The sequence below is a fragment of the Psammomys obesus genome, unplaced genomic scaffold, assembly GCF_907164565.1.
Source record: "Psammomys obesus unplaced genomic scaffold, mPsaObe1.curated_primary_1811, whole genome shotgun sequence".
Lineage (NCBI taxonomy): Eukaryota > Metazoa > Chordata > Mammalia > Rodentia > Muridae > Psammomys > Psammomys obesus.
The window spans coordinates 13362857-13376548 of NW_026591086.1; the positions used below are offsets into that span (position 1 = coordinate 13362857).

General features: G+C 45.8%; 1 protein-coding gene across 1 annotated transcript in view; it reads left to right on the forward strand.

Annotated features, from left to right (window-relative positions):
• Window positions 1–79: 79 nt before the first annotated feature.
• The window catches only part of Tsc22d1 (TSC22 domain family member 1), a 98287-nt gene continuing 84674 nt past the window's right edge, over window positions 80–13692 (forward strand). The window contains exons 1-2 of the mRNA XM_055609639.1: window positions 80–317; window positions 519–3602. Of these exons, the coding sequence (XP_055465614.1) occupies window positions 700–3602 (2903 nt within the window). The 5' untranslated portion in view covers window positions 80–317; window positions 519–699. The remainder of the gene's footprint in view (window positions 318–518; window positions 3603–13692) is intronic.

Here is a 13692-nt window from a genome sequence, read left to right on the forward strand (position 1 = left end):
CCCCGCTCGCCGCCGCGCCGCCCGGGCCCCAGCCGCGGCCAGCCTTTTCTCCCGGAGCAGCCGTCGCGAGCCCAGGGGGTTTGAGAGGGGCCGCGGGCGGGAGGCCCGAGCGGGGCCGGCCGCGTCGGCGGGGGAGGTTGGAGCGACGCTGAGCTTGGGGCTCGCCGGCGGCCGCGGCGCCGGGGGGTGGTGAGGGCCGGGCGACCGCTCGCTCCGCGCTGCCTCGGTGCAGGGCGAGCGGCGGGCCTTTGCACAGCGGCCGCCGCCGCCGCCGCGGGAGGAGGGGGCTGAGCTGGCTCCGGAGTTGGCCAAAGAAGGTGGGCATTTCTCGCTTCTCCTCGCCTCCCCCGCCCCCTCCCGGGCTCCCCTCCCTCCTGCCCCGCACCCCACGTGAAGCCGAATATAAAGGGGGGTGTGTGACTGGAGGGGAAAAGTGAATGGCGAAGGACTGAAGGGGTCCCCCCTCCGGTTCCTCAGCCACCTGGTTCACCCGCTTCATCCTCCCTTCCCGAAGCTAGCCCTCGAAGGAAGGAGCAGCCGGCGCCTTCGGCAGAGGAGGAGGAGGAGGAGGAGTAGGAGGCATCGGAATCGCGTCGGGCGGAGCTTCAGGTCCCGTTCGCCTCTCCGGCTTCTCCATACAAAGATTACGGTGCAGAAGGAAATTGCACTCGCCTCCTCCGCCCCCCGGTACCCATCACAATGCACCAGCCGCCGGAGTCCGCCGCCGCGGCGGCCGCTGCTGCAGACATTAGTGCTAGGAAGATGGCGCACCCAGCAATGTTCCCTCGAAGGGGCAGCGGTGGTGGCAGCGCCTCTCCGCTCAATGCAGCAGGTACTGGGGTCAGTGGTGCTGCCCCATCTTCTGAGGATTTTCCTCCTCCTTCGCTGCTCCAGCCACCGCCTCCTGCTGCATCTTCCACGCAGGGACCACAGCCTCCGCCTCCACAAAGCCTGAACCTCCTCACGCAGGCTCAGCTGCAGGCACAGCCTCTTGCACCGGGCGGAACTCAGATGAAAAAGAAAAGTGGCTTTCAGATAACTAGTGTTACTCCGGCTCAGATCTCTGCCAGCATCAGCTCTAACAACAGCATAGCAGAGGATACCGAGAGCTATGACGATCTGGATGAGTCGCACACGGAAGATCTCTCTTCTTCTGAGATCCTCGACGTCTCCCTCTCCAGGGCCACTGACTTAGGTGAGCCGGAACGCAGCTCCTCAGAAGAGACTCTGAATAACTTCCAGGAAGCTGAGACGCCTGGGGCTGTCTCTCCTAACCAGCCCCACCTTCCTCAGCCTCATTTGCCTCACCTTCCACAACAGAATGTTGTGATCAATGGGAATGCTCATCCACACCACCTCCATCACCACCATCACATCCATCATGGCCACCACCTTCACCACGGCCACCACCATTCATCCCATGCTGCCGTGGCCGGTGCCCCCGTTCCTGGAGGGACACCCCCGAGCCCACTGTCCAGAAAACTCTCAGCTGCTGGAAGTGCTGATGGTGGCGTGCCAGTCGCACCGACTTCTGCTGTATCATCCAGCGGCTTACCTGCATCACCTATGACTAACATCCGCGCCCCGACTACTACAGGCAGCATAGGTATAAGTCCCGTTGCCGGCGCGAGTGCAGCGAATAACGTTAACGCTGCTACCGTGGGTAGTTTCAGTCCCAGCGTGACAAGCAGCATGCATGGTAATGCTAATATAAGTACAAGCAACACTCCTAATGCTGCTAGCGTAAGTGTTGGGCCTGGAGTTACCAGTGTCGGTACCGTGAATGTCATGAGTGGCATGGGCAATGGTACTGTTTCTTCCTCTCCTGTTGCTAACAGTGTCCTTAATGCAGCCGCAGGTATCGCTGTGGGAGCGGTTTCAAGTCAGCAGCCGCAGCCGCCAACAGTTAACACGTCACGGTTCAGAGTTGTGAAGTTAGACTCTACTTCTGAACCCTTTAAAAAAGGTAGATGGACTTGCACCGAGTTCTATGAGAAAGACAATGCCTTGCCGGCTTCGGAAGGCGTGGCAGTAAATAAAGTGGTGGAGACCGTGAAACAACCCCCCACGGAAGTGTCTTCGGAGAGGGAGAGCACCAGTGGGAGCTCAGTGAGCAGTAGCGTCAGCACCCTGAGTCATTACACAGAGAGCGTGGGAAGCGGAGAGATGGGGGTCCCCGCTGTGGTGGTGCAGCAGCAGCCGCCGCTACCACCGGCGCCGCCAGGCCTTCAAGGTGTGGCCCTCCCACAGATGGATTTCAGTAGCCCTGGGCCTCAGAGTATTGCAGCAGTTGGCATGCCACAGAGTGTTTCTCAGTCCCAGATGTCACAAGTACAGTTACCGCCGCAAGAACCGAGCTTCCAGCAGAGGCAAGGTCTTCAGCCGGTGCCTCTGCAAGCTGCCATGAGTGCAGCAACTGGAATCCAGCCGTCACCTGTGAACGTGGTTGGTGTGACGTCAGCGGTCGGTCAACAGCCTTCCATTTCCAGTTTGGCTCAAGCCCAACTGCCGTATCCTCAGACAGCCCCTCCAGTGCAAACTCCTCTTCCAGGGGCACCACCCCAGCAGTTACCATATGGGCAACAGCAGCCAATGGTTTCTACGCAGATAGCCCCGGGCCACGGCCAGCCCGTGACTCCAAATCCTACTTCCGAGTACATACAGCAGCAGCCAGTCCTTCAAGCAGCCACGATGTCCTCTGGACAGTCCAGTTCTGCAGGCACGGGAGCAGGAACATCGGTGATTCCCGTGGCCCAGCCACAGGGGATGCAGCTGCCAGTGCAGCCCACGGCAGTACAAACCCAACCCGCAGGGGCCTCTGGGCAGCCCATTGGCCAGGCTCAAGCAGCAGTGCCTGCTGTCCCGACTGGCGGTCAAATTGCAACCATGGGTCAACAGGCAAACATGCCCACTGCAGTACAGCAGCCCTCCAGCCAGGTCACACCTTCAGTTATTCAGCAAGGTGCTCCTCCATCTTCACAAATAGTTCCACCTGCTCCAGCTGGGATTATTCATCAGGGAGTTCAAACTAGTGCTTCGAGCCTTCCTCAGCAATTGGTTATTGCACCCCAGAGTACCTTGTTAACTGTGCCTCCCCCGCCACAGGGAGTAGAAACGGTGGCCCAAGGAGTTGTTGCCCAGCAGTTGCCCGCGGGTAGTCCGTTGCCCTCTGCTAGTAGTATTTCTGTTACCAGTCAGGTTAGTTCAGCTGCTCCCCCTGGAATGCCTTCCGCCCCAACAAACTTAGTTCCACCACAGAATATAGCACAACCCCCAGCCACCCAAAATGGCAATTTGGTTCAAAGTGTTAGCCAATCTCCCTTGATAGCCACTAACATAAATTTGCCTTTGGCACAACAGATACCGCTAAGTTCTACTCAGTTCTCTACACAATCATTAGCTCAGGCCATTGGAAGCCAAATCGAAGATGCCAGGCGCCCAGCGGAGCCCTCCTTAGTCGGCTTACCTCAGACTACCAGTGGTGACGGTGGGGGAATGTCAGCAGTTTCAGATGGGAGCAGCAGCCTAGCAGCCTCTGCTTCTCTCTTCCCGTTGAAGGTGCTACCGCTGACAACACCCCTGGTGGATGGCGAGGAGGAGAGGTAAGACCGAGTGCTCCCGCAGACACAGCAGTTCAGATTAATCTCTTAGCAGCAGTATGCGTGGGGACGGCTAGTCTAAAGCCTTCTACCCTTGCGCTTGCATGTGAAAGGTGCATATTCGTGGTAAGTTTTCCAGAGTAAGAGTGTTTGAGAGCCGGTGGGAGGCAGTCTAGGCTATGAAAATAATGTTCACGGTGGTTATCAAAGTGTAAGTGTGCATCACAGTAGGGGCCACCAGCTAGATTTTATTATTTACAGAGTGCTTTCGAGAAGATTATTTATGAAAAGCAGCTTACATTTTGTTACCCCACAAAATAGTTAAGCTATTCTTCCGAGCTACTAAATTCTATCATTTCTTTCCGGGGTTGTGGTTCCCATGTTTGCTCTAGCCATACAGCCCTTTCTGTCCTAATATGTGTCAGCCCAGGCTGTGAAAGATACTGTTACCTGCTTGTCCTCCTGAGGCACTGTGGGAAAGATGACCTAATCTGGGTCATATAGGTTGCCCTCCTGTTAGCAACCAGCTTTTGTAAACTTAATTTAATGGTCACTTTATCCGAACAGAGGAGGAATACGAGTCTTGAAGTGTATTCTTCAAGGGGAAAAATACCCAGATTTATGCTTGGTATTAAGTAATGCTGGAAATTTTTTTCTTTTGATAGTAGGTAAAAGTGGTAGCCATTTTAAAGAGTGAAATCAGTCTGAAAGGGCTGATTTTGTACAGGCTAATCTATCCCACCTGTTTCTTCCCGAACCAGACTACGGAAGGTCTAAGAGTCAGTCAGTGTTAAGCCAGCATTTTTTTTTTTTCAATTATATTAGAAATAATAGTTAATCACACTTATCAGACTGCTAGAAAAACCTTTGAATTATATTTGTACATTGCTTTAAGATTAGTTTTTTTTTAAAGGAATTTTTTTTACGAGTTTGCCAGTGTTCACAAACAGTGATCAGAAGTACAGTAGTTGTGAAAAGACTTCTTTTTCACTGTGAAGTTTTGAAAAATCATTTACTATAGTTAATGATTTTAGTATCTGTTGGAGATTTTTGACATTGAACTTTCGCCATTCCAACTGAAGCCTTTATATTCTATATGTATCTGTGGGTTTACTTTGGAAAAATTGAGAATGTTGCAAAAAAAAATTGTATAAAAAGAACAAGGCCAAATGTTTCAGTGATTTTTTTTTTTTCTAAGTCATTTAAAAGATATAGAGATTATGGTAATTGAAACAGGTGAAAATACTTTGTTTTTTTTTAATAGTTATATGAGTAAATTTTGTTACTAACTAAATTTAGTCCTTATCCTTGTACAAAACTACTTCACAAGTTAGACTTTGAAGAGGTAGTTTCTGTAGTAGTCCAGTTATAATTTTTGTTCAACCTTTAATTTCACCTTTATCATTCTATCCTTACCTGTAATTTTAATTAAGGAATGATTTACTCTAATTTTTTTTTTGTTGTTGTTGTTTCCTAAATTAAAAGGGTGTGAACTGAGTGACTTTCCTGTTAAAATAAGTATATAATACAGACGCTCACTGAAGAAAAGTGAGAGGCAGGTGACAACGGAGAAATGAAAACCACACACTGGTCACAAACCTGCGACGTTTTCTCTTAATTACTGTGTGTGGGCTCCTGGGGTGGGGTGGGCTTGCCTAGTTTTCCTCCTCTTGGCAGGGATGATGGCAGGCTTTCCAAAGTCGTGCTGTCCACAGTCAAGTCAGGAGTGCTGCACGCTAGTCTTCATCTGTAGAGTGAGTCCCAGTTTGAGATGCTGCAGAGCCATTTTCCCTATAGATAGATAGCAGCTGGGATGCGGGTAGGCCAGGAGGCGGTGAAGTAGGCTTACGTTCTCAGAGAGCACAAGAAGTAGGAAGCATTCGTCTGCAGTGACTGACATAAGTTGTCCTCACACTGTGTTTGAACTTCAGTTTATCACAAATGCATGTTAGTCGGCATCACAGGGACTGGACTCGCTGTTTGCCAGGCCTCCTTCGAGTTCTCTGAGAGCTTAGTCTCCCTGCGAAGGCACATGCAGGACCAACCAGGGAGGTCCATTTTAATCGTGTTTCATTCCAGATTGTTTTTATCTCACTGTAGTTTCTTCTTCTTTTTTTTTAATCATTTAAATTTGCCCTTGAAGACAATTGGGAAATATGAGAGAAAAATGAAGTTGCCTTAAGAACCACCTTTTTTTTTTCATGCCAGCCTATATCACTTGCATCTTCCAGGCTTTGTGTCATCATTGATCTCCTTTGGAAGAAACGGCTGTACCCTCATTTCATTTTATGACCCAGGAAGTATGTTAGCATAAAAATGCTGGTGGCAGAAGAGGGAGATTATCCTTGAATATATATTGCAATAATAGATTTAAATGCTGAGACAAATGCCTTCAGTTGCCCACTTATCAACTGTAAAACTTTGGAGACTATAAACATTACAAATACGGATTGAGGTATTAAGATCTGTGACTTATTTTTTCTAACAATCATTTTATTATAAAGATCTTGGTATCTTAGCCTTTAATGTGAACTAACTTTTATGGGAACGGGAAGACACAGTTGTTTTACTATAATGTCCTGTGCTTATTAGCACACGATCATGTGAAATTCTATTCTCTTGTTTCTAGGCAAAGCTCAGATGTTCTCTGTGAAAGATTGTTCTTCCCCAGGGGCTGTTTCCTTAGCACATTTTTCTGTCTCTCTATATAAGTACTGTGTATTTGGTGATAATTATGTTTACCAGTTTTTCCCACAAGGCAGAAACAATTTTTTTTTTTTTTAACAAAGTTAGTGAGCAGATCTTTTTTGGTTTTGCCTACCAAGACACAGTTTTCCTTCTGTCTGCCATCTCAACCACACCGTTAGAAAAGCAGGTGCTATGATTTATGTAATGAAGTGAGCCATATGACTTTGCCAGCTCCCTGCTCCTTAAGGTGACATGGTGTAAGCCTTCAAATCATGCCTTTTTTTGTAGTAAGTCCTCAAGTATTATACAGGAACAAGTGGTTTGTTTTCCATGTTTATTTCTGTGTCGCATGTGTGCATGTGATTGAACATGGACGTCAGAGTTAACGTCAACTGTCTTCCTCAGTGTGTCCTCCTTATTTTTTGAGGTGGGGTCTCATTGAATTGGAACTCATTGTGCTGGCTGGGCTGGCTCACCGCTGAGCTGCCTCCACCGCTGCAGCTCTGCCTCCACTTCAGGCTCACATGCTGTGTAGCAAGCACTTGCCATCTGTAAGGCGGGAGAGCGAGCTGTGTCCCCAGCCTGGAAATCAGTGTTTTCTTATAAAAAAGCGAACAGTGCTTGTTTTACTTACCTGCTGAGAATGGTAGGCTGTGTCAGTTAAAAAAAAAAAAAGTAAAATACTAAATACCTTTTAAAGGTTTTTTGTTTGACCCTGTAGCCCTGGCTGGCCAGGAACTCAGAGATGAGCCTGCTTCTGCCTCACGAGTGGTGTGGTCTGAGAGGTGTGTTCCTTCACACAGGCCTAAGTGTTTATTTTTTATATGCACAATTGAAAGAATCAAACTCTCTACTTTCTGATCCCCCCCTCCCTCCTGGGTCTCCTTTCCAGAATCCCTTTAATTTCCCATAGATGATTGCTGTTGACAAGCCTGACTTGCTACTGGACAGGCAACAGTGTGTGGCTCAGAAGGCAGACTGCCCAGCATTGTCTTTTCTTTGTCCTCTGCTCCTTTCTTGTGATTTCAGGCTGTTTAATTTGCTTATGCCTCAGTTTCCTCACTTGGAAACAATGAAGGCAAATAGCATTCCTCACAGAATTGTTATGTAAATTAAATGAATCCAGAAGACTCTTCAGAGCTTATTAACTCATTGTGTTCCTATGAGTTTATTAAATAAAACAATGGTTTGTGTTTCTAAATGTCTTGGATAAAATGGACCTGCCTGCTTGTTGCCCTCCTTCCAGTAGTCCTTTCTCCCAGTAGTTCTTTCACTCTTGAATATTCATAAGCCTTGTAAAAGATGATTTCTTTTTCTGTCCACAACCTTGCTCCTCTCCCCGTCCCCAGCTATTTGGTGTATGGAAGGGGTGGCCCCCCTCTTGGAATCCCTTTATCCACAGTCTGTTTTCTCCAGGTTACTACCTCTTTAGTCTCCACCTCCAGAGAGTCCTTCCTCAGCTCACTGGTGATTTCTTGTTTGGGTGCTTGCACTTCAGTGAAAGAGGACTAGAGAGCTACTTAGAACATTTCACTGGGGTTCCTCTTAGTGTGGAACTTTGCTTGGGGGTCAGATGGCTGGAGTTATAGTTCCTGCCACACCCTACCTACGTTTAGTCTCCTCTCCGTTTATCATTAATTCTCAGTATCACTGCCGCTCACCATCAACCTCAAATGCCCTTTCTCTGGGAAGTCTGGTATCCCTCTGGTCTCTATTCTGGACTGTTGCCTAGGTTTGCTACTCATCTGTTGCCTTTGGATTCCCCTTTACATTTTCTCCAGTGGTACATCTTTATTTTCCACAGCCAGTGTTCACTTCATTCATGATTTACCTGCTATTTTTAAATGGTGTCAGCTAACTTTTACAATCAACTGATTCTTTGATTAAGTAAAGGATGCCAGGTTGTAAAAATTGTGTTCTCTTAAACTTTTTGATACCACTTTAGAGCTTCCATGTTGCTTTTGAAAAATTTGTAGCCATTTCGGTTTCTTACTCCATATGTGACCTGTCTGCTTTTCTTCTCTTTCATTCTTCTCCCTCTCTCGCTCTTAATTTTTAAAGTCAATGAAAGCTTTTAAAGTTTGCTTCCAGTGTTTTTAAATTTTACGTTGACTGCATTTGAGTCTGGTGGGGAAGGGTGGATTTCGCTTTTATTCATGAGATTTTGGTGTGTGGTATTTCAGTTTGGGAAGCTGAATTTGAACCCAGGCCTTGCATAGGCTTGTCAGAGACTGCCAGTGAGCTACATCATAAACATTTTCTGCTTCTCAAACTTATTTGCATAATGGGCCTCCCTGACTGGTCTTCTAATTTCTTTGGTTTCTATTTCTCTTTACTCTATTTCTATTGACTTTTTTTCTTACATTTAATTCCAAGAGCTTTTTGGTCGATCTTTGCTTCTCTTTAGCTGTGTATTGCTCCAGTTTAATAAAAAAGTACTTTCTCTTAGCTCTGTGAACACTGATTTGTTTTATGAGACAGGTTTCTCTGTATAGTCCAGGCTGGCCTTGAACTTGCTATTCTCCAGCCCCGCTTCTCTAATGTTGAGATTGTAGTATGTGTTATCATGCTTAGCTCTTTAAGTTTTCTTTTTGTGTAATCTGTTTCCTCCGGGTTTTGTTTTCTTTTTTGCCTTTATTTTTCCTGTTATGTTCCCTTCTTTTAAATAACTGGCAGTTGTTACAGATTCTCAACTAAGCTTGTCAGCCATTGGCCTCATTGGATGGTAGAATGACTGGGCTGTCTTAACTGGGGGTCTTGATGTCTTTGTTCCTCCCTTTGGTTGATAAGCTCCTTATAAGAAGGCTCTTCTGATTGTGCCTCGACATAAAAGCTTGTCCACAAGGGCTCCAGGGAGGGGAGAGGGAGGTTAGGAATGAAAAGTCTTGGGAGTCTTGGATCCCAGAACATGGATTCCTTCAGCCATGTTCCTCTCTTCCCTCTTGCCTTCTGCTGTGCTTCACTCCCTGTTTCTTGTGCTTTTCAAGCCCCCTGTCAGGCCGCAGTCATGGCCTTTTGGTCAGCTTTGGGGAAGGAGCAGGACTAAGAGCTGATAAACCTGCCTTCTGCAGAGGGTCGGTCCCTCTGTGGCTGTGGCACTGCCAGTTTCTGGGCCTTTGTGAAGTTTAAGTTGGGTTTGTTCTTTGTGGTCTCTTCTGATTGCCTAATCTGATTGTTCTTCCTGTTTGCTAAGTCATTTGTCACTCAACCATCTGCTTTCTAGCTTCCAGATTTGTGTTACTATTGTCTTTTACTATTGTCTGCTTTTTATAGGCTTACACCTTTATACCTTTCCTTTTATTTCCTTAATGAAGATGGGGCCTCAAAAATTACTTTAATACCAAAAAAAAGCAGATATGAGTTCTTTAGAAATTTAAATTTAAAACATAGATGGAGCAGCAGAGCCTTCCTTGTCCTTGGCTTTGTTTGTCACTCAGGGCTGAATAGCAGAATATGTGCTTGGATTCTGTTTTGTTTCTGTCTTTTGAGGTGTGTTCCCTTTACGTAGCAGAGACTAGACTCTTAAGTTGTGGCAATTCTCCTGCCTCAGCCTTCCAAATGCTGGGATTTCTGGTAAGGCCTATCACACTTGGCTTCAAAATATCTCTGCCTTTTAATGACTGATTAAAAGGAAGGTACAGGAGAAGAGGAAGAAAAAGGAGCATCTTGACCCATATTGTAAAAAAATGGCTTATGACCCCCCCATACAGAACTTCCTTTTCTTGCCATCATTTCTCCTTTCCCAGCCAGCCTGACCAGAAAGTCATCTTTGATATCTTCTGCTGGCTGACTTAACTCCCTTCTGCAGCACTCTGGCTACTCTGACACCCTTCTTTGTTTTTTTGTCCTTCTGTCTTGTTTTATTTTCCAGTTTTCTTACCATTTTGTATTGGTCTCTTAGAGATTATTCTCTGCCAGACTATCACTGTCAGCATTTCTAGCCTTTCTGATTCTCACAGGCTCTTCAGTCTTACTTCTTGCCATGTCGTACTCGCTGGCCTCAAACTTGAGGTGAGGCAGTCATCAGGCCTCAGCCTCCCAGGTGCTGGGATCACAGGCGTGAGTGGCTGTGCCTGCTGAGCCTACTAACACCTCATGTTCAGGCCCCTCAGATCGTCCTCTGTGGTTGTCTTCATTTTGATGACTCACTTCTTCACTTTAGACACCAAGAGTCACATTCTTCATATGCCTTTTTCCCCACTGGTTCCATTCTAAACGTAAAATCCATCTTTATCTCCCATCCCTTCTCTGCTGCCACCATTCCAGTCCACGATAAAGCAGCCCACACTTAAAATGTTGTGTGTGTAGTGTCTCTCTCACTGAGCCTTCTGCACACATCCTGCCTTCCTCTGGTACTGTGTTGCAGTCTGACTGATAGTCTTGTATGTAACTCGCTTGCCTAGCTCCCCTTAGAGCCTTACATTTGGTGTAAGCTAATTTCTTTGCCTTGCTTACTCTGGGCCTTCTGGCAGGCTCCCATTACTCCCAGGAAAGGTGTATTTTGGCTCACGGGTTTTAGGAGTTCTGTCCTTGGTTGCTTGGCCCCACGAGCTTGGTGGTGGGAGCGTGAGGCAAGGGCTGGCTGTTCTTGGCAGCCAAGAAGCAGATAAAAGGGAAAAGTAAACTTTGTGTTTTCTTGGTGCTGGGCATAGGCTTGCCAGGCAGATGCTCTATCACTGAGCTATAATACCCCCAGGCTTCCACTCCCCTGCTTCCTTGGAGTCCTAATATACTTGATGGCCTTTCGGAACCTTTCTCACCTGTCATCCATTCTTCTTCCTCTGGGCGTTTGCACACGCTGTTCTTGAACATAAACATGCCCAAGGTCACCTCCCCAACTCCTCCTCAAAGTTTAATTGTCACTTTCTCTTTTCTTGTTTTGAGGCAAGATCTTGCTCTATAGCCTAGGCCAACTTGAACTAGCTGCGTGGCCCAGGCTGGCCTTGCCTCTGTGGTCCTCCCCTCCTCAGCGCCAGAGCCCTGGGATTACAGGTATGTGCCGTTACACCTGCTAAACTGTTGACTTTTTGGGAGGCCTTTGGCATACCAGCTTAATTAAAGGCACCTTGTTTTTGTTTACAACACTTGTTACAGTTTATTACTTTAAGATTATCTGATAAAACTGTAACCTTTGTGAACAGGGATATTTGGGATCTACTAGTATCCAAAACTTATTTCAGTGTTTACAGAGGTGGTAAGAGCCTGTTTAATGAAGAAAATCTGTTCCTAATCATGCTTTAAGAACAGGCAAGTCAAATGTATCTTTTTAGAGAGTAGAATATAGAATATTTTTTAAAGATTTATTATTTATACAGTGTTCTGCCTGCATGTACACCTGCAGGCCAGAAGAGGGCACTAGATCTCATTATAGATGGTCATGAGCCACCATGTGGTTGCTGGGAATTGAACTCAGGACCTTTGGAAGAGCAGTCTGTGCTCTTTAACCTCTGACATCTCTCCAGCCCTAGAATTAAATTCTTTATGGGTTATCATGTGACATCAGTTTTTTTTCTTGATTGATATGGTTGAGACTTGGTTTACTTTTTGCTGCTTGTGAGTTGGCTGGCTTTTTATTTTTTTCCCCCGAAACAAGCATTGTGTTTTGCTTATTTTGTATTCACTTAAGCTTATGCCATTACAAATTTTCTAACATGAATGAGACAACAACAAAAAGGACCCTGTGTTTATTTTCTGTTTGGAATGATCACTTTTCCCCTGCTTTTGATTGGCATAACTATTTCCCATTAAATGGTTCTAAATTCTTTAGGTATTACCTTGGAAATCCTTTGCAGTCTCATTTGTTTAAAGCAGGCTTTGAACTTGCAGACTGCCACTTTGCTCCTGTTGAGGGTTTTTTTTTTTTTTCCTCTTAGCCAGTTTAGTAAACATTTGTTTACAGTTTCTGTGATCTGTTTTACTTGGGGTCATTATTAGTGGCCTGTTATTCAGAATAGGAAAGTAGGGGTTTTTCAGAGGAAAAAGAACCATGGAAAGGACTGGCAGTGTTCAGAATTAACAATAAGCTTTAATGACTGTGTGCTGTATAGGAGTCAGGAAGCATTAAGAGATGACTTCGTTTTTAAGGGAATAACAACAACAGTAGGAGTATTACCACCATCACCAAAAGGGAAAACAATGTAACGTAGTGATCACCAGAGGCTGCTTTAAAGTCTAGTTAAAGAATTTCCCTTCATCTCTGTGAACTTGGTGTTAAACTTGGATACTTGCCATATTGTGTTGTGACCATCATTGTGACCATTTTGTGTTGATTGGGGAGACTTACCGTGACTTGGTTTCACATAGGATCCACTTTTCGTCATGGTCCGTGGTGTGGCTTTGCTCATCCAGAGAAACTCAGAATTTTATGTGGTTAAGACAGATGAAATAATGGCTTACTTTTCCAGGGCTCTCACGTTAGTTATTTCTGAGTATGACTGCTCAAGTTAGGGGGTTTGATATCGCATATATGCCTGAGGTGTTCTTTGATGAGTGACTTACAAATTCAGAATTGTTTATTGTTGTTGATAAGACTTAGTTCTCTCATAGCTCATCTGCTTAGTTATTACCTATTTCTTTGTTGTTACGCTTTCTTAGTGTGTATGTGCACACTAACAAATAGTGCATTGGCTAGTTAGGAGTACTTTGAAAGTATACACATGCAGTTGAAATGATAGTTAACATTAAAATCGCCATGAGGTTACAGTATAGCTCAGTACTGATAGTAATAAGATTACTTCCGTATGAGTTGTAATTTGTTTTTAACTAAGCACTTTGAATTAGATTATGCTCTCTTGAGGCTCTGTCCTGTCTTGTAGGTAGGTGATAGTTTCTGTCGCGTTTTGTGTGCTGTTCAAACTCAGGGACAGCAGTGGTGGCATTGAGCAGAGTAATTGAGAATCAGCATTGCCATTCCAAATTCTTCTGAGCACAGAAGTGTTAATTTAGTTCTCAGGCCATCTTTTTGGCCTAAGTTCCATTATTTCCCTCATTTTGCAAATGAGGAAATTTGGGATAGAGGGCTTTAGCCTTTTATTTAAGGTCGCCTACCTGTAAACTGGGATTTGGGATTTAAATGTTTAAATTTGAATATTTAAATTTAACTATTGAAGTATTTAAATTCTGCTCTCAGAGCTTGTACTTCCCTTTCTCGTGGCTGCAGCAAAGTAACTGCCATCCAGTGGGGCTGGGGTATGGATGGGGCTACTCAACACAACTCGCTTTCCCATTTCCGGTCACCAGGACCCCAGCCTACAGGGTGGTGCCCCTCACATTTAGAGTGGGTCACAGTCCACTCCAGAAACCCCGTCATGCCTAAAGATGTCATTTCATGCTCCTTCTAAATCTCAAGTTGAACCGTTGCATTTGGGCAGCATGTGCTGAGTGAGAACTAGAACATTCTGCTTCC